Genomic DNA, 27,740 nt, shown 5'->3' on the forward strand with positions numbered 1-27,740 from the left:
TTTTTTTTTTTTTTTTTTTTTTTTTTTTTTTTTTTTTTTTTTTTTTTTTTTTTCTTTTGTGAGTTGTGTATTGTTGAACGAACGGAGATTCTAGCTTATTAAGTTAGAACGGAAACTGCTACTACTTTATTATAAGATATTGTCTTGATTGATGTACTCCTACTTTTTTTATAGAACACTGTTTTGATTAACTCTCTCATCGGTATTGCAGTTGCTTTCAAATCTAGGGAGGATCATCGCAAACAACTTGAATTAGAGGAAGCACGTAAGGCAGGGCTTGCGCCAGCTGAGGTCGATGAAGATGGGAAAGAAATCAACCCTCACATTCCCCAATATATGTCCTCTGCCCCTTGGTATCTTAATGCTGAGAGGCCAGTGAGTTTCTCTCTCACCCATCTTTCTAGATTTGATGTTGGTTGTTCATGAATCATGATGATTGAATTTATTTTGAATCTATTTCAGAGTTTAAAACATCAAAGGAAATGGAAATCAGATCCGAATTATACAAAATCCTGGTACGATAGAGGTGCAAAAATACATCAGGCAGACAAGTACAGGAAGGGTGCATGTGAAAAGTAAGTCAGATGAATGCCTCATTGTTCACCATTATGTATATTCCTCAACCTGTTTCTTGTCCTTACCTAAATTTATAACTAATATTTTTTCATATAAAAGAAATATACGAGGGGATATTGATTAGGAATTTTATATTCTTTCTCAATATTTTGCTGTGAAAAAAAGTACCAATCGTAGTTGTGGAACTATGATTTCCCCACATTTTATATTCTTTCTTTTGTTACTGTATAAAAATGTCAAATCTAAATATATTATAGGTTTGGAACTATTCTCCTAACTTGGTTCAGGTTTGGTGATATATGGAAATTCCCTTTTTATACTAATTTTCCTGACATATGGTTTGTACCACTTTCCAATATTATTAATATAGTTTTTTTAAAAAAAAAATTTAATTTTAAATTTTTTATGATTTACTTGACGTGTGTGTTTTAATTTTATTGTGTATCTTTCAAATTTTATTGGCCATCCAGTTGTGGAGCATTGACACATGATGCTAAGTCATGCATGGAAAGACCCCGAAAGATTGGAGCAAAATGGACAAATATGCACATAGCACCAGATGAGAAGATTGAGACATTTGAACTAGATTATGATGGGAAAAGGGATCGTTGGAATGGCTATGATCCAGCAACCTATGCTCGTGTCATTGAGAGGTATGAGGCTAGAGATGAAGCAAGGAGAAAATTTTTGAAAGAACAACAGCTTAAAAAATTGGAAGAGAAAAATAATAAGCAGAATGAGGATGCTGAAGTTAGTGATGAAGATGAGGATGAAGATGATTTGAAGGTTGATGAGGCAAAGGTTGATGAAAGCAAACAAATGGACTTTGCAAAAGTTGAGAAGCGTGTTCGTACGACAGGTGGTGGAAGCACGGGAACTGTAAGGTATGTCACGTAATTTATATTTGTTTATCCTTTTATGTCTCTCCCTGCTTAGCTCTTTTCTAGAGCGCCTCAATGCTGTATTAATTATTTCTTCACATATTAGGAACTTGCGTATTCGGGAGGATACAGCAAAATATCTTTTAAATCTTGATGTCAATTCTGCTTATTATGATCCGAAAACTCGGTCCATGCGTGAAGATCCTCTTCCTGATGCTGATCCAAATGAAAAATTTTATGTGGTATGTATCAGAAATGGGATCGTGGAATTTTTATATACTCCCAAATTTAACAAAGTAATAGTTATAAGTTAGTACGGATCTAAATTGTTGATGTATTTTTGTCATAATAGGGCGATAACCAAAATAGAATAAGTGGGCAAGCTTTGGATTTCAAGCAACTCAATGTGCATGCTTGGGAAGCATTTGACAAAGGTCAAGATATCCATCTACAAGCTGCTCCATCCCAAGCTGAACTTCTTTATAAGAACTACAAGGTTATCAAAGAGAAGTTGAAGTCACATACGAAGGATGCTATCATGGAGAAGTATGGCAATGCTGCTGATGAAGAAAAGCTGCCTCGAGAACTTTTGCTGGGACAGAGTGAGAGACAAGTTGAATATGACCGCACTGGCAGAATTGTTAAAGGCCTGGTATTAAATTTTTCTGAACTCATCCCTTTTATTTTCCTTGACAGAGTGCTACGTCATTAACATGAAGCATTTTTAATCGATTTTGAGTTATTATCTGGTTTTGTTTTACACTAATATCCTTCATGACACTTGTCTTCGTTACTTATGCTGAGATTGATATAACAATAACTGTATTCTTTTTTTCTGTATCGCGCTTTGCCACTTTATCAGACATGATTATTTGAAAGCTTGGAAAGAAGAGTCAAATTGTCCTGTTTTTGTTTGTTTATGCATGCATGTGGCTTGGGGGGGACTGAGTTAAGTGGATAAGAAAATGCCTGCTATAATTTCGAAAATGCATGATTAGCTGTACTCTACCATCGAGGCATTATGGTTCTACCTTTTTAAAACAAATGTAATTGTAGTGTTTTCCGCTCAAGCTCAAATTAAAAGCTTGGACTAAGAATTGTCTAGCTAATGCATCATGACACGAGTTGATTGTCAAGTATGTTTGCTTTCTTCTGATTCCTTTTTTTCCTCCTTGAAGGAAATGGCTCTTCCCAAAAGTAAATATGAAGAAGATGTTTTTATTAATAACCACACGGGTGTTTGGGGTTCATGGTGGAAGGATCACCAGTGGGGCTATAAATGCTGTAAGCAGACCATCCGTAACAGTTATTGCACTGGGGCTGCTGGAATTGAGGCTGCTGAGGCAGCAGCGGACTTAATGAAGTCTAATATTGCTCGTAAAGCAACTTCTGAAGGTTAGTACTCGGAATCCGTTTTGTAGTTTTTTAAAAATTGAACCTGGAATGTCTTCCTGAATGTGATAAACCTCATTCTTGGCTTTCAACCGAATGCATGTGCTTCAAGCTTTCTTTCCATAACATAGTGCTTGCATGGATATAATTTTATTTTAGAATATGTAAATTTATCATCGGTTAGCCATCAAATGCTTGGCATCCTCAATTCTTCATTGTATTAAGGTACAAAATTGTTCAATTGAACTCCTGAATGATCTTTTAACATCACCACAGATACACCAGCCCCAGCTGAAGAGAAAAAGCTAGCTACTTGGGGAAGTGAAGTACCTGATGATCTCGTCCTCGACCAGAAGAAACTTAATGAAGCTCTCAAGAAGGTATGAATCTTAATACCCTCTTCCTGCAATATCTCGTGTTATCATCCGTTTTCTCACCGCATTTTACTTGTTTCTTACTTGGGATTACCTATTTCGCCAGGAGGATGAAAGAAGGAAGGAGGAGAGGGATGAAAGAAAGCGTAAATACAATGTGAGATGGAATGATGAGGTATATTACTTTCTCTTGCTTTGATCGATAGGATCCTATGCAAAATTTAAATAGCAAGTTTAGGTTTATTCTTCGTTCGGGTAAAAAACAACGTGCTGCGCCCTCGTGTGCAGGTAACTGCGGAGGACATGGAGGCATATAGGATGAAGAAGGTACGTCATGATGATCCCATGAAGGATTTTCTTAACTAACTTGCCTACTTGTATTGTAAATGTTTAGTTTTAGTTCCAATGATCATCAAGGGAACCTCTCATCTGAGCTTTCAAAACATAAAGTTGTGATTGTGAAGATTTGAGGTTGTCCAACGTATAATGGGTCGGTTCATGTGTATTATGTGTTGAATGATGAAAGTCCATGTTGGCTAATTTAGGAAATGATCATGGGTCTATAATCAATAAATACTCTCTTTCATTGACATGAGGCCTTTTGGGGAAGCCTAAAGTAAAGCCAGGAGAGCTTATGCTCAAAGTGGACAATATCATACCATGGTGGAGAGTCATGTTCGTTTAACAGGTATTAGAGCTATGCCCTAAACTTAGTCGTGCCAATAGATTGGTAAATCCTCAAATGTCGAACAACTCCAAAAGAAAAGGAGTCGAGCCTCCACGAAGGCATAGTAAAAAATGACTAAAGACTCCAAAAGAAAAAAGGAGTCGAGCCTCGATTAAGGGGAGACGTACTTTGTTCGAGGAGAGGTATTGAATGATAAAAGTCCCACCTCGGTTAATTTAGGGAATGATCATGGAATACTCTCTCCATTGTCATGGGGCATTTTGGGAAAGCTCAAAACAAAGTTATGAGAGCTTATGCTCAAAGTGGACAATATCATACCATTGTGGAGAGTCGTGTTTGTCTCACATTATGAAGGGTGTTTGTCTCACATTATGAAGGGTGTCGGTAGTGCAAAAATTCAAATGTAGTTCTTTAGAAAAAGGTCAAAACACATCAAAGAACAAGCTTTTTCTAAAGGTATGTAAGTAAGTTAAAAAGGTGGAAATGACATTTATAGGCTTAATTTTTAAAAATAATAATAAAAAAATAGTTATTTGAATTCTAAATTAGAATTTGGAAATATTATATTCCAATGATAAAATATCGACCAAAAGGTCAAAACAATTATATTCTATTTCACAAGTGTACTCCAACCAATTAGGTATATTACAAGTTGGCATTGTAAGTAAAGCCTTATTCTTTGCCTCTCTGTCTCAAAATAATGCATTATGCCCTCGTATCCGGTACATGACATCAAATTATATAATTGAGTTGCGTTCATGTTGACATCAACCTAAAATAACATATAGATTTTATGTCATCTTTACCTTAATTTAATTTTGGAGACGGTTGTAAAAATAATAATAAAAATTTTAAATCTAATTTTCATTTTATTATTATTTCAATTTTATTGTCATTGTTGTATGAACATGTATATTAGGTAGCGTATTTAATGGTTCGTATATGCTTGTAAACTTGTGATTGTAGACTTAATTTAAATTATTGTTTACTTCTTTCGAAATATTATTTTGCTAGTACGTTGTTACTACTTGCATGTATATAATCAATAAGTTTTTTTATTTGCGTTTTGGAAGAATCGAGTCATTTAGTTAATTCATAACGATCTCCGTAAAAAAGGGGCAAAGCTTCTACAACAACATCCCCTTTGTTGCTTCTTACTAAGGGTCTTTTGGCGGAAGCAACTAATTGCAAATTCATGAACAAATGAATGAGCGAACGAGTCCTTTCAAAGCTCACAAGTTGGAAATATTTATGATGTTATAACAAATTTTATATAAAATCGTAACGATATTGATCAGAATTTCTCCATCAAAATTTGGAGAATATCACAAAGCAAACATCAAACCACAATCACATCATAGTAAAGTAAATTAGTATCCCCTCCAGCATCTTCTACGATACATTCAAACCACACTCTGAAAAAGTACTTTCCAACAAATCACCAATTCAGTAACGAAATCAAGATCCATATGCACTCATAATTATGAACATGTATGAACGAATTCAACAATAATCAAGCACTGCGGGCCAACATCTGTTGAAATTCGAGAAGCGATTTCTCCTTCTCAAGAATAATCTCTTCTCGGAATTTCCTTATGAACTCCTCTGCTCGTTCATCCACCGGCCGTAGATGCGGCGACGAAGCCACCACGATTTTCCAAGCATCTTCAATGCTGTTAACACTCGTCTCCTTCTCCTTCTCCTCTTCCATTACTTCTTTTCCTCTGCTCGTCTCTGCAATCGGCGCTGCCGGATCCGCGAAGAGCTCATCGATGTGGATTGGCGCGAAATTGTTTGGATTTTGAACGTATTCATCGTATTGTTGGAGATATTGATTCTGATCGCGACGGTAATATGAAGAAGGAGAGGACTTACGGCGGAGAAGACGGCGGCGAAATTTGGAGGGAAATAGAAGGCTGAGTGAGCGTTGAACAACGGAGTTGAGGCGGCGCGTGACTATATTGATGGATCTGGAGATTTTGAGCGCGTGGAATTTGAATCGTAATGTGCTGGTTAGTTTCTTCCACGCCTTCTTCGCCGTACGAAGCTTCTTCTCCATTTTCGTGCGCGACATTGGAGAGAGATTGCAGAAGGAAGGATCGTGGAGAATGATTAATGGATGGTTTTAATGGCGGCTCCAAAGAAAAAAGCAGCGTAGTTGTCAAGCTTCCCCCTCTTTTAAACCCCAATTTTATTTTTAAATTTTTTTTTTATATATAATTAATTCAATCATGCAATTAAATTATAATCTAAATTATCTCGCGTAGATGTTCAAAATCGTTAATTTGTGATAAACGAGTCAAGATAAGTCAACCAAATTATCCGATCGATTGATTCATATAAAGTTACAGGGTTACGTAATCCGTGATGTTAATAGGTTAGTTATGCAGCTATAAAACTCCATATAAATCTCATAACGTTTGTGTGTGGATTATTTGTCCCCGTTTCGATGTACACAATTATTGTGAGATCCCACGTCGAAACATTCTTTATAAGGGTGTGGAAACCTTTTAAAATCGTGAGGCGGAGGGTCAAAGCGGACAATATCTACAAGCGGTGGACTTGAACTGTTACAAATGATATTAGAGTCAGTCACTTGGCGGTGTGTAGTGAGAATGTTGGGTCCTCAAAGGGAATAGACTGTGAGATCCCACATTGGTTATAGAGGGGAACAAATCATTCCTATTAAGAGTGTGAAAATCTCTTCCTAGCAGGGCATGTGTTTAAAACCGTGAGGTCGAGGACAATAAGATATATTCAAAGAAGGTAGTCACGACATCTAGATGCTAAAAACACGTCTCAATACTGTCGTAAAATAAGGAAACACGTGCATATAGAAGAAAAACGTCAGGCGCTCTATGGTAGCATCTCGACCCTATTGATGGAAAGATTGCACGTAGTATCGAATATTATGTTCGATAGACTTACGTTCATCAAAATCTTCTTAAAAGAATCCAATAATAATTATTTATTTAAAAAAAAAAATCAATGGCAAAATGGAAATTATCTTAAAGATGAGGGGCAATTTTAATGGAAATATCTCTTTCGGCAAGCACCGATGTCCATTAAGACACGGCAAACTTGGGTCCTAAGTTTTCGGCCATGAAAAAGTTGATTAAACGTTCCCAAAAAATAAAATAAAAAAAATAAAAATAAAATAAAATTAATTTAATGTTTTTTTTTTGTTTTTTTAAAGTAAAAAAAAAAAACAAAAAACAAAAACCGAGTAAATTTAATGACGGATTACTTCATGCAAGCTAGCTAGCTCTCACCGGACAAGCATCGAGATGCAGGAATCCGACCTATAAAAAAAATGTCGAAAATAACGTATTTTATAAATAAATTAATTATAGATAAAATAGAAAAATATTAGGAATTATACATTATTTGTGAGGCATGTGGGGGTGGGGCCGTAACATATTTGACATATCATTAAAATGGCAACAAAAATACCAAAATTTAATTTTTAATCAAAAGAAATGGGTATTTTATCCTCTTTTTTGTAGCTTTACAGATCATTTTGCAAAGCTAAATAGCCCTTTTATTAATTTATTTATTTTTATTTTTTTTTCTTTCTAGTTGTCCATTATTCCAATATTTTAAATAAACTATATTATTAAATTTAATAACATCTTTACGTCACAAATATCAAATATTCTTAATTTTACGTAATAATTTTAAAAATAGTATAGAGTTGGATCGTAACTCTATTTTTTGTTGGTTGAATTAATTTGACAAAAAAAAAAGTCAACTCACAAATTGACCGACCGAACAAAAAAAACTATTTTAAAGTCAACGGCGTTTCAAAATAGTCAAGGGAGAAGATCAACTGCGGAAGACGACATGTCGTTTACATGACTGATATTCCACTTCAAATTCTACGATATTTTCGGACCCCCACCCTACAATCGGTCTCCGTCGCAGAAGCTTCGTCAGAAAATCCAGGGACGACATATCGCGCGAAACTCGATAAAATTGATCCTCAGGAACAGGGTAGGTAAAGGGTAACATCAAGGTCTGAATTATTTGATTTTCGCGTTTCATCTTTGATTCAGAATCCTTCTCGTTTAAGAAATTGGAATCGATCGTAAGCATCTCTTGGTTTTCTTTCATTTTTATTGATTTTTGGGTGAAGATTTCGATTGGTTTCTCTTAATTGTTCATCGGCCCCACTTCTTGGATCGATTTAACCTAAAATGCTCCATTGATGTGTTTACCTCGTTATTCTCTTTCAGGCCTGGGGAGTTTGCGTTGCTCCCATTGTTCAAAAGGGGGCTTGAATTCAATTTTCCACGGAGATTTTTAGGCGAAATTCTGGGTTTTCTTCTTCCAGACCTGATTGAACTTATTCGATTAGCTTTTGTGGGTTGGTCTGGAATGGGGCAACAACAATCGAAAGATGAACTGCTCTACCAGCAAGTAAGCTATGGAAATTCAGAAGGGATTAAAGCCCTTTGCCGAGAGGGTGCAGGCCTTGAGGTAATTGTTAAATTTGCTCATCCTCTTGAGAGTATGATTAATTGCATTTGGTGCTGCTGTTCTTACTTTCATGATATCTATAGTGGATTGATAAGGAGGCGAAAACCCCTTTAATTGTGGCTTGCATGAGTCCTGAGCTTCACAATGTTGCGAGAACTTTGATAGAACTTGGTGCTAATGTTAATGCCTATCGGCCTGGTAGTTTTCTTTATAATTCGCTTATGCTTTCTTCTCATTGCATCATATTCAGCTCTGCTTTGGTTAGCTTAACCCTTTCATTGCATTTTAGGACGTCATGCTGGTACCCCTTTACATCATGCAGCTAAAAGAGGTCTTGAAAATAATGTCAAATTACTTCTTTCTCATGGAGGTTTGTCTTAATCTCTCCATACTAACACATTGTTTCTTTCAATATTTGTTCAAAATTCTTTTAGCAAGTCTAATTGATATGTTGTGTCATAATCTTCAGCAAATCCATTGATCATGAATGATGATTGCCAGAGTCCTCTTGATGTTGCTAGAGCAAAAGGTCACAGCAATGTTGTTCGTACGATCGAGGTTTGTTTACCTCGTAATTCTATTTTAACTCCAACTAGATCATTTTTTTGGGTTGAAACTGTTGTGTCAAGATGATTATTGAAGCTTTTTTTTTGTAGAGTCATATTTGTTTGTTCTCGGGTTGGTTGCGGGAGTTCCATGGACCAGGATTTTTGGAAGTACTGGCTCCTCAATTGGTCTCAAGGAGAGTGTATGTACTTTATTACCATAATTCTGAATTTAAGTTTCTTCTATTCGTAGTTCTATGTCAATCAAATACCGTGCAGTAAGTCGTGAAAGTAACATGACTTAATGACTTGGCGATTGACGATAACTTCTATTTGTATTCGAACTTTGAGTATATTTGTCTTGTCAAATTATATGCTTGTGATTGATGTAATTCCAATTCCAGTTGGGCTGTTATTTTACCATGTGGAGCAAGAAACCTTGCAAGGCCTTTAAAGCTGGAGCTTGCTATATACCCAACTTTACAGGTACAGCACATGATATTGCTACTATTCTGCAGATCACGATGTTTATTAATACTTAAAAGGTTTTAATAACGAAAATTTCCCCTTCAGTCCATCCCAATCAAGAGCGTCTAAACATCTAGCGATGATAGTGCTAGGGTCGAAAAAAATGTATTATCACGTCAGTCGTATATGTTATTTTTTGATGTTGCGGGCTATATTTTGTCCTGTCACTTCTCTGGCTTTCAAATTGCACCGAAACGTATTGTGCCCCTCGGAACCACCATAGCTTATCAATCATGCTAGTGTGCTACTTATTTCGAAAATCTTAGCTTTCCTTTGTTTCATCTGTAGGCAGCGGTACTTGTCCTATTTAAAGACCCCAGTTCTTTATAGCATTTACTATGCAGTAGATTCTTACCAGGTGGAAGTGGATGTGATCCAATTACTTTACTGATATATGTCTTTGTATTTTCTGTTGGCTCTTGTTCTTGGCAACCATTTGGTATCGTCCATAGGTATCTTATTTTATTATTTTGTTGTGTAATCCTTCGCTGTAACTGATAGGACGCTCAACCGCGTATTGTTGTTCCACTGTGGAGAGCCAGTTTGGAGGAGACGAAGTCACAGCATTCTGATCCATCAGTTATGATTGTGGATAACGCGGCGAGTAAGTCATGTCTATCTCGACCACGTTGGCACTGAAAGATGCATTCCTTTCATAGTTCTATAATTTCCTTTGTTTAAATAGCCAAGCATAATTCTGACAAAGCGAGCGCAGAAAAGGGGCGTGTTCGATTTTGTGAGCTACAGGGTCTAAACATTGTATTTGTATAATTCATAGATCTCTTTATTGGTCTGATGACTCTGATCTTCTACCTTCTCTGTCTCCGCCTCCAATAATACTCGCCTACGCCTGAGAAAGGACTAATTTCATTTGCTTCTCAATCAAGGAACTCCGTTCTTGACTTAATGTTTGTTTCTTGTTTTGAACTCGTTATAATTATTATTTTGTTTTTTTTCAGAAACTCGCTTGAAACTCGCATCCGGGAACGAAAATGACAAAGAACAACTTCTGTGGTTTTGCAATGCATGCAAAGGAATTCCTACGGTAACACGTCCATCGACGTTTTCTTCGTCTCTTTTCTTTACTATGTCCATTCTCTTCTGGTCTTGGCACATGGTCAAGATAGCTAGAGATTAATTTAGGGTCAATTTGTTGTTCTCCTGCTTTACTTTGTAGTAGAAATGCGAGTACAATTGCAATAATCTGGAAATTTTTGGAATCGTTCAGGTGATGCACCCTGCATTTATGAATGGTAACCAGGGCTCGGGTGCATCCGCAACTGCACCGCCGGACACAGAAGATGTGGAGCTAGACATGGCCATTAACGCTTCCATACAATCATCTACCCAGGGGAGACCACCCTTTCCTGATCCTAGTCCAAGTTCTAAAGCAAGTGCCTCTAGCAGCCATACAGGTCCAGTTGCACCAACAACAACACATTCGACGAAATTAGGCACGAATGATTCCGAAGAGCATGAAGCTGGCCAGAGCAGCAACTCGAACGAACATCCCGAAATTCAGACTAACACCATCCCGTCAGATTCAGTACCTTCAGCTCCACCGGTGGCAAATGATATTCTGGACGATGGTGCAATTCACTATCCATCGATCGATTCAAGTCCGATTGACTTAAGACCGGGCGAAGGGAAAGAGGAAGCGAGTTCTTCATCATGTGTTATATGTTTGGATGCTCCCATTGAAGGAGCCTGCATTCCCTGCGGACATATGGCTGGGTGCATGAATTGTTTGACTGAAATCAAATCCAAGAAATGGGGCTGCCCAGTTTGTCGCGCCAAAATCGACCAGGTCGTCCGATTGTATGCTGTATGAATAATCCAGAATGTCGAATTATACTGTGAGTAAACTATTTAATGTACAGTTCCTGTTTATATATATATTCTTGCTACATATATACTCATTGTGTTCTATCTGATTGTGTGGACACAATATTGGTAATGTAAATGCATTTTGAATACAACTTATCATTATCAAGACCCCCGACTTGAGCATACGCTCTTGAACATACGCTTTGTCATCTTAGTGTGAGAACCTTAAAGGAACTCACGATGATTTTTTTATTTTTTTACTCAATTCGTAAAGATCAAGAAAAAAGGGGGACCCGCTTCGAATCTAAACTCTTTCTCAACTCGTAAAGATCAAGAAAAAAGGGGGACCCGCTTCGAATCTAAACTCTTTCTCCTTAGCTCTCGAACATTCACTTTTTTTAATACAAGATTTTAATACGATAATTAACTTGATAAACAATATCCTAACTTAGTAAATTAGAATCTAAAAGTCCAAATTTAAGAAAGAAATTTGAAATAATTGGAGGAAATTGGAGAGAATTTAGAATTTTAGAAAATGAGATGGGTATTTATAGGCCGTAAAAAATAATATAAAAAAAGGTAAATAAATAAATAAATAAATATATATATTTTCTGTAATTTAGAAGAAAAAAAAAAAAAAAACAATATATTTTTAGGGGAAAAAAAATTCGTTTATTTGGACCGCGCCAGGGCAAGATCTTTAACTCGCGCCTTTTCTCTGCTTCGTCGTTCCTGTCGAATCTCCCCCGAATCGAACATGCAGGTGAGCACTGCTAATATAGTTCTCTTATTCTTCTGTGTTCTTCGCTCATGTATTCTCGAATTTGGTTTGTTTGTTTGTTTGTTTGTTTGTTTTTTTTTTTTTTTTTTTTCATTACAGCAGTAATTCCAAAACCCTAGAACTGATTAGTTGATCGGAGGGTTTTTTTTTATGTGATGTTTCTGATATCGTGGGAGATAAGGAATTTGATACCGTTGCTTCGCGGAATTACTACCTCCATTTAGCTTTATTTTTCAATTCATTTAGCGTTTATGTTTATTTACTTCTAGTTGTCGTATGAATCTGGGTTGATGCATTTGTGAAAATTAGCTCTGCTTAAAATGAACTATCAAGAACGGGAAACAATTTCATTGATGTATGAAATTTACCAAAAGGAAGCAGCCCACATCCGAGTTAGTGACAAGAAACATTTCTAATTGGATATAAGGGTAGAATAATTATAGAATTGAAATAGTGAAGATAATTTATATCGATAAGCATGCTCTTTTCCACTGAAATCCCTTTGATTCCTTTCATTCCAAGGAAAGGATACCGTATTGGGGCCATTTATTTATTTATTTTCCCATTTTGTTCGGATGTTATTAGTGTCATATGTGGAAATCAAACCTCTGAATCAGTAATCCGTATTTGAAATCTAAGGTCTGATCATGGCTTACTGTCTTTGCTTGAGGTTTCCTCAGATGGGGCTAATGTTGGTTTCTGATCTTCAATGCAGGCCAGTGATAGATTCAACATCAATTCCCAGCTTGAGCACCTTCAGGCTAAATATGTGGGAACTGGGCATGCTGACTTAAATAGATTGTTAGTTTTCCTATTCCTTTGGAGCTTTGATCTTATATTACTTTGCATAGTAGTTTGTAATCCTCATTTCATATCTCTTTGCGTACAGTGAATGGGCTGTGAACATTCAGCGTGATAGCTATGCATCATATGTTGGACATTATCCCATTCTAGCTTACTTCGCTATAGCAGAAAATGAATCCATTGGAAGGGAACGCTACAACTTTATGCAGGTTGGTACATTGCCTTTACTTGTGTTTATTTGTCTTTTCCCTGTCACGCATTCTCTTCATAGCATTAACCCCCTACCCAAAAGAAAAAAGTGAGAATTGGAAAAGAACTAAGAGAAAAAAAGAGAGAAAAAGAGGGGCTCCAATCCATTTTGTTAAACCTTTCCTAAAATGTTCACTCCTTCCACAAGCCCTCCAATAAATTTTATTATCAGTAGGCAGTTTTGATTTCCTTTTCTTCTTTAGTGCCAACCATTTCTGAGGTTTCTGGATACATTCATTATACTTGTTCTATATTACCTTCATTTGTCCACCACCCTTATTATGTGCTTTCTGAGTTTCAAGTCATTGTAATATGATTACTGGGTGACTTGTTGCTTTCAACTTTTCAATTTTTAGTATTCAATCTGGTTTGTTTGTCTTCACTTAAACAATAGTGCAAGTATTTCATTCTGCATGCTTTTAGTTATCAATAATAAATTGGACATACCAAATTTGATATGCGGGGTTGTGCCAACCATGTAACTAACTTTCTTTCTTAATGAGGAATGGAAAATTTGATTTTACACGCTATGAGTTGCCAATAACGAATTTTTCATACCAACTTTGAAGTGTAGGGTTGTGCCAATCATGTTACTGACTTTCTGTCTTAATGAGGGATGGAAAATTTCATCATAGCAGACCCTTGATTTCATTTACAACTTAATTAGATACAGAATGGTAACTATTAACATTACTTTTTTGTTTTTTGTTTTTGTTTCTTTGCAGAAAATGCTATTACCTTGCGGCCTTCCTCCAGAAAGAGAAGATGATTGAAATCGTATTAGGTTGTGACAAGAGATTTTAGTACTCTGGATCTTCATGGGGTTAACGAACTTATCCTTTCGTGAGCTAACTCTGTGTCTGCTCAGAAGCAATGAATGGGAAATGTGAACTATTTTCTCTTGTAATGCTCTTGCTTGATTAAGAATCAGTNGTTCAGAAGCAATGAATGGGAAATGTGCACTATTTTCTCTTGTAATGCTCTTGCTTGATTAAGAATCAGTTTCCAACTAATCTACAAGACTGCACTGTACCTTGTTGTTCTCCCTTTTATTTCAAGAAAAATTTCTATCTCAATCATAGTTTGTGGAACGTTCCCATCTTTAGATGTATAATTGGGCTTAATCAATGAATTGATTGTTTCCTTGACAAGACCATGAATTTAATTTGACAGCTATTGATGCTGGATTTGGTCCATTCAGTTTGTAACTATTATCAGTCGGTTACTCAGTTTCAGGAGTTATTGTGTACCTACTGAGAGTACTTGTTACAGGACCGCATCAAAACTATGTGATACGTCGCATGCTAATTAATACAGGTGGATGTTTATTAGGTGCTTGACTTGATAATGTTTCTTGTTCAGCATGATGTAGAATGAAAGGAGGACCTTCATGGAACTGCCTCCAACTTAACTTTGGGAAAGATTTTGGGTTGGCTGGAGGGTGCCTCTTTTAAGATACAGACTCTTGCCAATCAGTTCTCTGGTGTGATTATACAAAGTGGAAAGCAGGTCCAACTGAAGGAAGAGTCAACGAGGGGACATGTGGGTCCAGTATTGGTCCTTGCCATTTCGATACATCATTAAATGTCCTATGGGTTTCAACGTTTTATTTGTCTCTTCACTAACAAAAGCTTCGGTTCATGTTGTGGAAAATGCAAGCACACATGCTTTCAGTCTGACAAAGGTACGCTATTCGATTTCTTTGAGACTCTTCATATTTATCATGTCAGGAATTTGCAATAACTCCATGTTAATGGTTAATAGAACCTTGTAGGCTCCCAATAGTTGACTTGTTTTCGATTCGTTTAATGTGGGAGAGCATCTAGTTCATCCTAATTTTGACACTTTACACAAGTATTTGATCATTGACCTATAAGATTGAGCTATCGAACCTTATTTTCGATAATGACATTCAAAGAGGAGGAGTTTCTGCTTTCTGCACCGACTATGCAAGTTGCTAGAATGTTTTGGACTGTTAATCCACTAGTAAACTTAAAAGAGTGTGAACCACAAATTTGAGCAGATTTTGTCGGCATGGCTACGTGGGGCGTTATATCACATGCTGTCATGTTAACATAGAACTGCATCAACTCAACTCTGACAGGGCATGTTCCTTCCAAGTCGAACATAGTAGTACGTACCTTACTTTTGCTTAGTTTATACTTGCTATTTATTCTAGACAACCTTTTAGCCTCCAGCTATAAATCTATACTCGATGATGTATGCCACTCAGACTCACAACTCATAATTTTATCTTTGTGAACCAGCACTTATATCACTCTTCTTATTCAAATTTCATGTCTATCATGATTCTTATACGAAATACACTCTTAAACTCGATAAGAAATCTTATGGAATCTTTCATAATCTTGTAAGATACACATAGTTTAACTTTTGGATGCTGTTTTCTACCATGTAGGTTGTTGGATGTAACCCTCCAAGCTCACCACTAGTAGATATTGTCCGCTTTAGCTTGTTATGTATCGTCGTTAGCATCACGATTTTAAAATGCATCTATTGAGGTGAGGTTTCCACACCCTTAGAAAGAATGCTTCATTTCCATTTTCAACCGATATGGAATACTTCTTTTCATAGTCGACTAAGATACTAACGTGATTTTAAAGATTCTAACATATAATTCATCTGTTAATACGAACTATGAATGAGATAATATTATACGCTCGATTTTATGTTCAGAAGTTGTAAGTGTGTGGTTAAAGCAAGCCCTACCGTCATCTTCCTCCATGATTGGTACCAAACTTTCCATTTTGTTTTTTCTGTTCTCGCATTTATTCTCTGTAGTGAAAAATGAGAATGCTTTTTCTGTTTTTGTCGAAATGTTCATGATAGGTGTGTGACATCTCTTTGGATTCTGCTGCGAGGGAGGGACCAACCCTCGCCGGGCCCTTACCTTTCACATGCTGTCTTTGACTCCATCGTCATCTCCTCGTATGCTCCTTTTTTGTTTTTTTTAGCTTCAAACCTTTCATAATATTGGTGTTTGGCTTATAGAGTAAATTTTTGTGAAATTTATATTTAGTGTCCAAATTTGTTTCTTCTCAATTATAGAAAGCAATCTCACTTGTTACATAAATTTTGACTTATATTTACCTTTTGATTTTACAGTCTGGTTAGTTACTCGAGATTTTCGATTATTTCATTTCCTAATGTTAGGGTNTTCCTTTTTCTACTTCTTCTTCCAAGTGCAGGATAACCCCAAGGGGTTGCGGGTTTTTTTCTACCAATTGGGGCCCTCCCTTCACCACCCCCATGGGGATGGTCTACAGGGTTCATAACTACTCCTCTTACTACAGGACGCTTACCTAGCCAACATTTAGATCCGGCTCTACCCAAACTTTTCTGGTTTACCCCAGCATTCCCCACTTGTCCGACTGTTGCTGAGCAATTTTTGGATATCAAACGGACCTCCCCAGAAGGTAATTTTAATGTGGCCGATTTCCCCTCTTTTGCAATCAGTTTCGCTACAGCACCTGCTGCTCTAGCTAATTGTCCCCCCTTCCCAAGTGTGATTTCTATATTATGTATGGCCGTGTCTATGTTAATAGGAGTTTCGGGCCTTTAATAAACAAATTTTAAATATTGATTAGCTACTTAATTATATCCTATAGCATGTTTAAAAAATATATTATTTTTTCAATATATTTAAATCTTTAGCGGAAATTGAGATTTAGAATGATGTGGTAGTGACCTAGAATAAAAATTTTGATTTCCACAAGATGATCCATTCTATAGGTCAATAGTAATTTTTAGACGATATGAAAAGTCAAAGTCAAATAGTAATTTTAAGACGTTATGAAAAGTCAAAGTCAAAAGGTAAAATAAAATTGAATGTTTTCGGAAGTTTCCTATTTTTTCAATATCAATTCAAATTATATCACGTCATGTTTTTAATTAATCTTTTTTAAAAAACAAAAAAATAAAGATGAAGTCAAAGACTTAATTGTAATTATTTAAATTAAATTACCCCACCACCTAATAATTATATTTAAGCCTCTATCCAACGAGTCCAACTGAATTTGTTAATATTAAAACCATATACTTTTTCTATCAAATATTAATTAATTAATTTTTTTTACGTATATATTCATTTTAAAGTACGATAAAAATGTAACATTTTAAAATTTAGCGCGAAATAAAAATAAAAATTTAGAGATAAAAAATATATTTTTATATTATTATTATTATTATTATTATTTTACAAATACATTTAAAAATAAAATATTTTTGTCCCTAGTCTATCAATCAAGCAGGCCAACGTTGAAAATATATATATATATATATTTGTAATAAAAAAAAGTATTACAGGCGTATAAATCTATCTTACAAATTAAAAAAAAAAAAGGGAAAATCTTTATTTACACGCGTCGAATTATAATTGGATAAAGGTAGGGGAGTGTAGCGTAGAAAAATAGGCTCAAGGACAGCAGATTGGCAGTTAGATTAAAATAATAAATAAAAACATAAACAGTGCTTTTAAGAAGAAGAATGAATGATCCGAAGCTTTTTTGTCATCCATTTTCCTTCATTTTCTCGCTTCCTTTTCTTCACTCCGTCAAATTCCACCAAATAATCTCCTCTTCCTCCTCTCTAATCCCCGAACAAACTTGATCCTTGTCCGAAACTCAGATCCGAAAATCCCTTTCCGGTATATATTCCGACGTTAAAATCTTTACCATTCTTGTTATTATCAATTTCTTCATTTCCTCTTCTCCAAATTCTCTACCGCCATCTCCTTTTCATCTCCAATTCCCTTTTTCCAGATGTAATTGCATTTCTCTTACATGCGTTTTCATTCCGTTTTTGATGTTTCCGCATTTTTGTTCTTCCATTTCTATGTGTAGGGAAGGAATGTGTTTTGTGAGCTTTTCTGCCTGATTTGTGGATTTAATGGAATTTTCGATCATTTCCATTGGATTCCATGGTGTGGATCAGAGGTTGTATTTGATGATTTGAATCCCGAGATTAATCGAGGCGGTACCTGGATTGGGAACGGGATTGTCCGGCGGGGAAGCATTTTTGTGCCATTTTCTTTTGTGATGGGCTAAGTTCTGAGCTGATTCGTATATATAGGCGCGAGTTTGGTGGATTAGTAAATTAGGTGATGGAGCATATTGTAGGTGGGAAGTTTAAGCTTGGGAGGAAGATCGGAAGCGGATCATTTGGCGAGCTTTATTTGGGTATGCAACTCATGTGCTTTGTTATTCGATTGGTCCTGTAATTCACGTGTTTGTGTATGAAAAACATGGCCGACATTGATGGTGTTTCGTTTGGTTTATTCAGGAACCAATGTGCAAACGGGAGAGGAAGTGGCTGTCAAGCTGGTAAGTGGGTAATTCGATTGTGTTTCCATTTCTCCTTTGTGCTGATATCGCGATCTAACCAATTGTGATATTTTTCCATCAAGATTAGAAATGAACTTTTTCCTTTAACAAAGATCGTCCTCTGATGTCTGAGTTTTGATTTTTGTCTTTTTAGAACTTTTGTTGTGATCACCAAGTTGGGCATATGGCTGGAAACTTTAATAACCACATTGGCATTTTGAGTGTTGTTGTCTCCATTAGTTAAGAATTGGATGAAAGCCATTAGTTTTGGTTGCTTACCGAATTTCTTCTCTTTTAGACACTTCTATCAAGACTTATTAGATACATATTTCTTTTCTCTTACCGTTTAAGCCAAGAGTGGGGAAGAGGGAAGAAAAGACAGTGAAATCTTGCTGTCTTTCTGAATTCTGATGCTTCAATTTACTCTGCTCCGTTACTTAAGTCGTTTATGGCATTCAATGATAACCATATCCACCATTTGATTTATATTGTACATTGATAAAATTCTAGATTTTGGTGATTCATTCATGATATTCTTGTTTCCTCAGGAATCTTCAAAAACCAAGCACCCTCAGCTTCACTATGAGTCAAAATTATACATGCTTCTTCAAGGAGGAAGTAGGTTTTATTTATAGTTCATTTACTCCGAGTGATGTTAATTATACTCTCTTAGAATTTATGTCCAATAGATGTAGGTTTTTTCTCTTTATATTCTTTGTTTATGTATGTAGCTGGTGTCCCCCATCTCAAATGGTTTGGGGTTGAGGGTGATTACAATGTCATGGTTATTGATCTTCTTGGGNTTATATTCTTTGTTTATGTATGTAGCTGGTGTCCCCCATCTCAAATGGTTTGGAGTTGAGGGTGATTACAATGTCATGGTTATTGATCTTCTTGGGCCAAGCCTAGAAGACTTGTTCAACTACTGTAATCGGAAACTGTCCTTGAAGTCGGTTTTGATGCTTGCAGATCAGTTGGTTAGTTTGCCGATACTTTTAAGTAGTATCTTACTGATTATTTTTGCAGTGCTCATTCTTTTATCTCTCCCCTGTAGTTAAACAGAGTTGAATATATGCATTCACGTGGTTTCCTTCATCGTGACATAAAGCCGGACAATTTTCTAATGGGCTTGGGGCGAAAGGCTAACCAGGTATTATGTATTGAACAACATTTTGTATTGTATTTTATAATATTTGAGAATGTTAGTGATGGCATTTAGAATCTCATTTCTTATTTGTACTTTATGCGTTTGTTGGTACTTAAGTTTATTCCATGTCGGTGACCGAGCTAGGTCTGGATCCCACATGAAGTTAGTAGTTTCTGCCGTCTCAAGGTCATAATGCAGAGACAAGAAAGAAAATGACTTCAATTTAACTTCTTGCGTGTATCAGTTTTATAGGGAAAGGGGGTAGCTGATTGGAAAGTTAGTATCTTTGGCTTATACCTTATTAAATCAAATCACCTTGCTTTTGTGAACAGGTATACATCATTGACTATGGTCTTGCAAAAAAGTACAGAGATCTTCAGACACACAAGCATATACCATACAGGTAACTTATCATCTATTACCTTTTTGTGACTCTGGCATGTCTTTTATCTGCATTTTCCCTTGAATAATCGTGACACTCCTAACTAATTGAGTCGTGAAACTTCAGTTTTCAGTTCACTAAACATGCCTAGCTATGAACAACCATGGTAGAGTAGGTAGCCATATGTCAGCAAATAGTTTATCAATTCAAATGCCTTATAAACCTTATTCTATCCTTCAACTCCATGGTAATGTCTCATTGTCATAAAATTCAATGATGAATATAGTGATAAAGTGACTTGATCGTTCAAACAAGTCTTTCATGAGCTGGGAATCCTTGTTCTTTTGGGTATTTCTTAGCACTTGAGTAGGATCTGAATGCTCCTTTTTTTTTTATCTAATTTTGCATCTATGAGATAATCTTTTCCTCTTATATTGTGGTGAAGTTTTTAGCTGATCTTCATTCTTATTTTTCTAAATTAACCTTGGTGGGTTCTCTTGCTTCTGTGACAGAGAAAATAAGAATCTCACCGGAACAGCTCGCTATGCAAGTGTCAATACTCATCTTGGAGTTGGTGAGGCAATCTTCTTCTTCGTCGTCTTTTTTATACTTTTTTTTTTTTTTTTTTTTTTTTTTTTTTTTTTTTTTNGGGATGATTTAGAATCACTGGGCTATGTGCTCATGTATTTTCTAAGGGGAAGGTCCCACACATAACTTGATGCTTGCTTTCCTACTAATATCTATTTGACATCAGATTTTGACCTAAGTTCATGAATCTTTATCTCAGCCTTCCTTGGCAAGGGCTGAAGGCAGGGACTAAAAAGCAAAAATATGACAAGATCAGTGAAAAGAAGATGCTTACTCCAGTAGAGGTATTATTACTCGCTTGCACATTAACGTTTACAAAAATATAAATGTGACAAAGTGACATACGGTGAGGACAGGTGATTGTCTGGACCAGTGTGCTTGCCATATGCCAGTTTGTCTCTTACAAATTATAATTGAATTTGCTTGAAGTTTTTTCATGGACGTACTTGACATAGTAACATGTTTCTAGGTTCTCTGCAAGTCATTTCCCTCAGAATTTACATCCTACTTCCACTATTGTCGATCACTGAGGTTTGAAGACAAACCTGACTATTCGTATCTGAAGAGATTATTCCGAGACCTTTTCATCCGCGAAGGTTCGTTTGAATTGTTGATTTCTCTTGTCCTTGTACTATTGATACACACAGGGTACATGTTGAAATCCTTTTACTACATCTAGGGTCTAATTAACGGCATCACACTGGTCATTGTTTGCAGGATATCAATTTGACTATGTATTTGACTGGACTATATTGAAATATCCACAGATTGGCTCCAGTTCAAAATCACGAGTCTGTATTTTAATTGCTTGGATGCTTATAGTTGCCCAATGATGGAAAATAAAGTTGTTTTGCTTCTAATATAATTTTTCATTGTTGCTTCCCTACAGCCTAGTGGAAAACCAGGTCTCAGCCCCGGACCATCTGCTGAAAGAGTGGAAAAGCATCCAGGTCGGTTCCCTTTCTCAAGAAGGATAGGGTAAACTATAAACTGTTGAAATTGGCTGAATATTACCTCCTTGGCTAATCTATGCCTTGGAGAGATGGTTTCTTACGTCAAACTTCATTTTCACTTGGCTTGGTTATATCATGTTTTTGATTAATGATCTGCATGCATACAAGGGATATGACTTTGGTTGTGTGAGATCCCATATCGGTTGGAGAGGGGAATGAAACATTCTTTATAAGAGTGTGGAAATCTCTCCCTAGTAGACACGTTTTAAAGCCTTGAGGGAAAGCCTAAAAAAAATAATATCTGCTAGCGGTTTGAGCTGTTACAAATGGTATCATNTAGTAGATCATTTCTTATAAGAGTGTGGAAATCTCTCTCCAGTAGACACGTTTTAAAGCCTTGACGGAAAGCCTAAAAAAGATAATATCTGCTAGCGGTTTGAGCTGTTACAAATGGTATCATAGTTAGACACCGGACGGTGTGCTAGCGAGGACGCTGGGCCCCCAAGGGGGGTGGATAGTGAGATCTCACATCAGTTGGAGAGGGGAACAAAGCATTCCTTATAAGGGTGTGGAAACCTCTCTAAGACACGTTTTAAAATCTTGAAGGAAAGCCCGGAAGGGAAAGCCCAAAGAGGACAAGCTTGTGTACAATAGGATAAGGTGAGAGAGAGAGAGAGAGAGAGAGAGAGAGAGAGAATTCAGCATTATTTCGGTTATCCTTGATTGCAGAACGTTTTGTATTAGTCCATTGCTGCTAGTTGCTGCAAGCATCAGTTTGAGAACTATTCTTCTCTTTCAACTGCTATGATATATACTTGTTTTGTTGTAAAAATATTTTGGGAGCATTGGGGTTTGAGAGCTCTCTCTTCATGTTAGACATTCCTAGCCAATGTACGCTACAAAGTTGATATATTGTTTACTATGTGATTTAGTGGGCCAAGATATCCGAGACAATAGATTCTCCGGTGGAGCTGAGGCATTCGCAAGAAGGAACGCCAGTGGGCATGGTTTGCATGGTGATCATTCCAGACACAGATCATCTGATGATGTACCGTCTTCCAAGGATGTGGTACTGCTCCAACTTGAGTTTTGTTCCACTCTTTCTGAGCGTATACTATGCTGTTTTCTCTACTTTAACCAAGTTGAAACGTTTTCTTTCATTACAGCAAGTTGATTCAGAAAGGGTCCGCAGTAGTTATAGGAATGGAAGCATCTCGAAGAGGCCTGTTTTATCGAGCAGTCGACCAAGCTCCTCTGGGGAGCCTAGTGAAATCCGATCAAGTCGGCTGGTGTCAACAAGTAGTCGCCTATCTGGAGGCCAAAGGGTTCAACCTGGTTTCGAGTCGAAAACAACAAACTTTACCCGTTCGTCAACTACAAAAGGTGGTCGTGATGATACACTCCGGAGCTTCGAGATGTTGTCTATTGGAACTGGGAAGAGGAAATGAAAGAAAACAGATGAATCTTGGTATAACTAGTGACGGTGTGAATGGTCAAAACATAACAACACCCTATGTATCTTCTTCTGTAAAATGCTCCCAGCTCCTACGGTATGTATGTTATATGATTTGAACCTTGTATATGTGTATCGATCATCGGTTGGCTCGGTTCATCCACACGTTACAAAATCTAATGAAATTTGCTCTGCAAAAACACTGTTGGAAGCAAAACCTCCATGGATTTTCTTGATTACAATGGTGCTTGTTCTTGTTTGGTTCTAGGAAGTTGTTAATAATACATTTGAGACAGTTACTCCAACATCCTTTTTGCTTTCCTCTATTCATTTATTTTTACATTAAGTATGCAAATCTAAGGCTAAGATTAAGCATTATGTTTGCTTGTTGGGAAGAAAGAATTTTATATATATAGATTTTTATGAAAAATCCTTTTATGATTCTTCTTTTCATATTTTATTCTATGAATTTATTTCGATGAATTGAATACTCTTGTTTAGAGATGTTTATGAGGCGAGATGTTAATGAGGCGGGCTGGCCTTTTCATTCACGTAGATTTTCTATTTCATTCTCCATTCTTGAGATATTTTTTATTTACTTTGCGAGAATTGGAGTCCGAGATTCTTTGTAGAGAATTTTTCTTCATTTTTTTTTATGACACTATATTTTCTAATATAATTTTTATTAGAATAATGTATAATATTGTAATAAATTCGATTATATTTCATAAGAAAAAAAATGTAATATAATGTTTAATATAATTTCTCCATTTTTTAAAATAACATGCAAGGTAATGTGTGCCATGACTAAAAAAAGTTTTACTTTGAATTTTGACCCTCGACTTTAAATTCTTAGTTTTCGTAAAATTTTCCAAATGACATGGCGAAGATTATTCATGAAAAATATGCAAAAATTGAGTTCTCTACGGAATATTAATCGAGCTCCTAATTGAAGTTAATTATTAATAAAATGAGTTAAATAATAATAATTTTTATGTAACAAGACACGGATTATATTTCCAAAATGTATAGAAGGAATGCTAATAAATACTATTTTTCAAAACAAAAATTAACTATAAACTAATGGTTGGGTCAACTTTAGACTTTATTGAAAGTAAAGGAACTTGAAAAACATTTAATGAGTTGCTTTTATAGAATTTCCCTCCTGTTTCACCAAACCCGTCTGCCCAAAAGTTCAAAGCATCAAGCTCTTGTCTTGGAGGTTCGAATGGACTGATGTTGAAGATTCAGCGAATGAGTTGTAGTTAGGAGTGGAGTGTCACTCAAACCCAGAGCTAGATGGTTATCCTCGAAATGCATTGAAGGGCAGCAGTTGACTAGACATCTAGGGATAAACCACTGTTTCAGTGGGGGCCACGAGAGCCGTACCAAATTGAGGCAAACTCTGAAGACTAGGTATGATCTCAAAATAATAGGGGTCAAAGTCGGCCAGTGAGACGATGGGGGATAAGCTTCATCGTCAAGAGGGAAATAGCCCGAATCACTAGCTAAGGCTCCTAAATGACCGCTCAGTAATAAATGAGATAGAGGTGCAGAAACGGCCGGTAAATTTGCCTAAAAACAGTCACCTTTAAAAGAGTGCGTAATAGCTGAAACTCTATAATTAAAAACATTTAACATACACGGACTAAAATGGAATGGTACTTAAAAGTACATCGGACCAAAATAATATTTTAACAAAAAGAAATTAACAATTCATTTAAATTCATAACAAAATTGAGGTTGTAACTCTAATATCTTGGTTTAGCTCTAGAAGCTTTTACCTCCATTCCCTTCCCTAATCCCCACCTATCCGGAGGGAAATAGACATCCGTCACGAACCTTACAAACTAACGTTGAACTAATCACAAATAAACCCATTTTAAACTAACCCAACTCAATTAAAAGTGAAATAACGATAAAATATTTAAGCAACCGTGCTTAATTTAGACTATAGATAAATTTGCTAATGTGGAGTGATTGGAACGTCTAGCTTGTGAGTCGAAGATATATATTGTAACAAGTTAAACTCGATTCGAGTTGACTATATCACTCGAAGACAAAGACGGTTAAAGAAACGTATATTCAAATAAGGGTAATGGCCTCTAAGCTAAAGCATAGATGAAACAAAAAGTGGCTATCTTTGGTAGGATGAGTGTGTCCTAAAGCGAAGCCATTTAGTAGGTTACCTCTCTTTCAAATGTGCATTAAATTTCACCTTTTTCATCTCTATAAATTGAACCTCTCACCATCTCCAAATTCAATATCATCTCTGTTTTGCCCATTTCCGCCATGGCCGCCTTCTTCCTTCAAGCTCCTCTGTTTGCTCTGTTTGCTCTGTTTGCTCTGTTTTTCCTCACAGCCTTCTCACCTTCTCTGGCTTTCCCATGGAGTTCTTCCCCCTATGAAAAATCTGGTTGGAACCCATCATTAGAAGAGCTGTTATCGGCCTCCGGCGAGACTTCTTCCCGGCCGCCTCGCCGGAAAAGCACAATTTTTGGTGCCCCTTGTGGGCTCTGTGGTCAAGTGATTTTTGGCTCTGAAGCTCTTAATCACCATTACAATTACCATTTATTGCAGAATGATCTTGCTTCTTATGGTAGCCGCTTGGTTCCTTCTTCGGCAAGCTCTCAGCGGCCGCCGGTATGGACCGATTATTTCCATGGACAAGCCTCTGCTTCTCGAGAACCCGAAATTACGCTTAACGATTGTTTGACGATGCCACCGCCGCGGCAGCCGTCGTCTCTTAGAAGCTACCCCAGCCCCACCGTCGACATGGCTCACTTATTACCGCTTCATCCGTTGTTGGCCCAACCGCCGCCGCCGCGTCGGACTACCACCGCCAACGGTGTTAACGAGGCTGCAGCAGGGCAGAGGTGGCAGGGGAACCAAAATCAAAGGAATAATGGTGGCGCAAGGACGACCGGTGCCCGGTCGGCGGCGGAGCAGCGGCAGCCACGGCAAGAAGTGATTGATCTCAACAGTACTGAGGAGAATGATTGTAGCTCTGATGGGTCAGATGGCTTGGATTTGACATTAAGCCTTTGAAGAATTATGTGTTTTTTTTTTTTTTTAATTTTATTTTTGGGTGTTTGATTTTTTCCATTAATAAAAGTTTTTCATTTTTAATTGAAATTTGTTTAAATTTTAAAAAAAAAGTATTAAAAAGATTGATTTTTTTATTATCTACACAATACAAACAAATTAATACAAGGCAACATCGTACAAAAGTAAGTAAAAGTTTTTTATTATTAATGAATTCAGTTGTGTTTTTATTAACTTTTAAATATTTTTTATATATAAAGTTTAAAATATTATGTTTTTTATTGGTTTCAACAATAAATGACGGTTAATTCTTTTGTCGTATGAGATAAGGACGAACGAAAACGAGAAGAAAAAACTCTTACCATCTATTGGTCCTTTTTAAGATACTATTTTAGACTACATAAATAGGATGTTTTATTCTCACTCACGTGCTTCTTATTAAGACAATCTCGAAAAGGTTACTTAACGTGGGTTCTTTTTAAAATGCTTATAAGAGTGGAGACTATCTTTATAGACTAACTTGGGTCGTTTTAGGATGTTTCTAAAGTTATTATGATTGAGCTATCAAAAAATAAAATTCATATTGTTGGTATAGGTAATAACTATCAATTTTAAATATTGAACACTCTCATTCGGGCGTGAGCATAGGGCAATATAGGTGGGACATCGGTCGTGAGCATAGGGCAATATAGGTGGGACATGGGAACGAAACAATTCTTATAAGGACATAGAAACCTCTCCCTGACATTTTAAACTTTCCATAAGAGAAAAGAACAATATCTATTAGCGGTGGACTTTAGCATTTTAAAACCTCTCATAAGAAAAAACACGTTAATATGGAACTTAATAAAAAAAAAAAAAAAAAAAAAAAAAAAAAAAAAAAAAAAAAAAAANATGGAAGTGGATTAAATGTTTTACCAATAGAAGTATATACTTCGTTAAGCAATTATTAATGTAATTAAGCTTCCATTAAATTTCTTTATTCAGTCTAGATATAATGGACTTTACATGTATAGAAATCACGTCCTTGTCAATGTAACCCTGCCCTGATATGCTAAAAAACAATGACAACAATAGCCGAGGCATCGTTTGATGTCTACGATTATTCGAGAATCTTCGACGTCCTTCACAATAAGCATGTAAATTTCATCATGTATTTGCATAGCATTGAGTGGAAGCAGTGGAAACAATTCTACAGAAAAGTTAGCTGCTGAATATTCAAGAGTGATTCATATATCATCTAAGAACTTGGAACCTTTAAACATATGGATGAAAGGGAGTACAATTACTGTATTCAAATCAGAGATGCACATATTATACAAGAGTAAAGGCTTTNTTCAAGAGTGATTCATATATCATCTAAGAACTTGGAACCTTTAAACATATAGATGAAAGGGGGTAAAATTACTTTGTTCAAATCAGAGATGCACATATTATACAAGAGTAAAGGCTTTTCTAATGATATGATAGGTTCAACTGGGGTGAAATCATGCAGTAGAGGGCAGACTTTAAAAGAATCACGTCTGCAAGCTTTGAAAATAACCAGAGAAATTCAAGTATTTGGAAGTAGTTTATTACCTTCATTGTCGTCGTCAACACCGTCGCCTGGCTTTTCGCCGAGCTTTTCACCCAACTTTTCATATGCAACATTCAGAACTCCATGGTTTGGTTCTTATTCTACTACCACGAGCCCCACATGGAGCGAT

The 27,740-nt window shown here is 36.3% G+C and overlaps 5 protein-coding genes and 1 long non-coding RNA gene across 7 annotated transcripts in view; 5 read left to right on the top strand and 1 right to left on the bottom strand.

Annotated features, from left to right (window-relative positions):
- LOC111799751 (pre-mRNA-splicing factor SLU7) overlaps nt 1–3,813 on the top strand; it is a 4,436-nt gene extending 623 nt beyond the window's left edge. Inside the window, exons 3-11 of the mRNA XM_023683211.1 lie at nt 212–375; nt 463–575; nt 1,047–1,460; nt 1,564–1,699; nt 1,810–2,109; nt 2,636–2,852; nt 3,126–3,229; nt 3,330–3,398; nt 3,512–3,813. Of these exons, the coding sequence (XP_023538979.1) occupies nt 212–375; nt 463–575; nt 1,047–1,460; nt 1,564–1,699; nt 1,810–2,109; nt 2,636–2,852; nt 3,126–3,229; nt 3,330–3,398; nt 3,512–3,589 (1,595 nt within the window). The 3' untranslated portion in view covers nt 3,590–3,813. The remainder of the gene's footprint in view (nt 1–211; nt 376–462; nt 576–1,046; nt 1,461–1,563; nt 1,700–1,809; nt 2,110–2,635; nt 2,853–3,125; nt 3,230–3,329; nt 3,399–3,511) is intronic.
- A 1,611-nt stretch (nt 3,814–5,424) lies between these two features.
- On the bottom strand, nt 5,425–5,970 carry LOC111800061. Its single transcript, XM_023683641.1, has one exon. It carries the CDS (start codon nt 5,968–5,970, stop codon nt 5,425–5,427), a length of 546 nt encoding a protein of 181 aa, XP_023539409.1.
- A 1,834-nt stretch (nt 5,971–7,804) lies between these two features.
- On the top strand, nt 7,805–11,458 carry LOC111801109 (putative E3 ubiquitin-protein ligase XBAT35). Of its 2 annotated transcripts, none has more exons than XM_023685092.1 (10): nt 7,805–7,904; nt 8,147–8,390; nt 8,474–8,588; nt 8,680–8,760; nt 8,860–8,948; nt 9,047–9,138; nt 9,340–9,421; nt 9,965–10,067; nt 10,423–10,508; nt 10,692–11,458. In XM_023685092.1, exons 2-10 carry the CDS (start codon nt 8,289–8,291, stop codon nt 11,292–11,294), a joined length of 1,353 nt encoding a protein of 450 aa, XP_023540860.1. In that variant the 5' UTR covers nt 7,805–7,904; nt 8,147–8,288; the 3' UTR covers nt 11,295–11,458. The 2 variants fall into 2 exon arrangements, with proteins under 2 accessions (XP_023540860.1, XP_023540861.1); XM_023685093.1 differs by lacking the exon at nt 7,805–7,904 and adding an exon at nt 7,912–7,998.
- A 1,322-nt stretch (nt 11,459–12,780) lies between these two features.
- Nucleotides 12,781–14,007, top strand: LOC111799874 (uncharacterized protein At4g14342). Its single transcript, XM_023683364.1, has 3 exons — nt 12,781–12,872; nt 12,961–13,084; nt 13,850–14,007. The coding sequence occupies exons 1-3, from the start codon at nt 12,781–12,783 to the stop codon at nt 13,895–13,897; spliced, it is 264 nt and encodes an 87-aa protein (XP_023539132.1). The 3' UTR covers nt 13,898–14,007.
- A 383-nt stretch (nt 14,008–14,390) lies between these two features.
- Nucleotides 14,391–16,183, top strand: LOC111799875. The gene is made up of 3 exons (XR_002815921.1): nt 14,391–14,808; nt 15,148–15,257; nt 15,544–16,183. It is a non-coding gene; the product is annotated as an uncharacterized LOC111799875 (long non-coding RNA).
- A 1,455-nt stretch (nt 16,184–17,638) lies between these two features.
- Nucleotides 17,639–23,294, top strand: LOC111799876 (casein kinase 1-like protein 10). The gene is made up of 14 exons (XM_023683366.1): nt 17,639–17,790; nt 17,987–18,322; nt 18,426–18,466; nt 19,015–19,084; nt 19,295–19,443; nt 19,521–19,616; nt 19,946–20,016; nt 20,508–20,696; nt 20,783–20,867; nt 21,053–21,179; nt 21,301–21,374; nt 21,473–21,533; nt 22,469–22,605; nt 22,703–23,294. Exons 2-14 carry the CDS (start codon nt 18,247–18,249, stop codon nt 22,982–22,984), a joined length of 1,458 nt encoding a protein of 485 aa, XP_023539134.1. The 5' UTR covers nt 17,639–17,790; nt 17,987–18,246; the 3' UTR covers nt 22,985–23,294.
- The last annotated feature ends 4,446 nt before the right edge of the window (nt 23,295–27,740 follow it).

This window comes from Cucurbita pepo, chromosome LG08 (assembly GCF_002806865.2).
Source record: "Cucurbita pepo subsp. pepo cultivar mu-cu-16 chromosome LG08, ASM280686v2, whole genome shotgun sequence".
Lineage (NCBI taxonomy): Eukaryota > Viridiplantae > Streptophyta > Magnoliopsida > Cucurbitales > Cucurbitaceae > Cucurbita > Cucurbita pepo.

What these genes read in the sequence shown, in the direction of transcription:
- LOC111800061 (XM_023683641.1), bottom strand. Translation starts at nt 5,970, where the DNA reads ATGGAGAAGAAGCTTCGTACGGCGAAGAAGGCGTGGAAGAAACTAACC.
- LOC111799874 (XM_023683364.1), top strand. Translation starts at nt 12,781, where the DNA reads ATGCAGGCCAGTGATAGATTCAACATCAATTCCCAGCTTGAGCACCTT. An exon ending in CATGCTGACTTAAATAGATT is followed by an intron (nt 12,873 to 12,960) that starts GTTAGTTTTCCT and finishes CTTTGCGTACAG; the next exon opens with TGAATGGGCTGTGAACATTC. An exon ending in AACGCTACAACTTTATGCAG is followed by an intron (nt 13,085 to 13,849) that starts GTTGGTACATTG and finishes GTTTCTTTGCAG; the next exon opens with AAAATGCTATTACCTTGCGG.
- LOC111801109 (XM_023685092.1), top strand. Translation starts at nt 8,289, where the DNA reads ATGGGGCAACAACAATCGAAAGATGAACTGCTCTACCAGCAAGTAAGC. An exon ending in ATGTTGTTCGTACGATCGAG is followed by an intron (nt 8,949 to 9,046) that starts GTTTGTTTACCT and finishes TTTTTTTTGTAG; the next exon opens with AGTCATATTTGTTTGTTCTC. An exon ending in GATTGTGGATAACGCGGCGA is followed by an intron (nt 10,068 to 10,422) that starts GTAAGTCATGTC and finishes GTTTTTTTTCAG; the next exon opens with AAACTCGCTTGAAACTCGCA.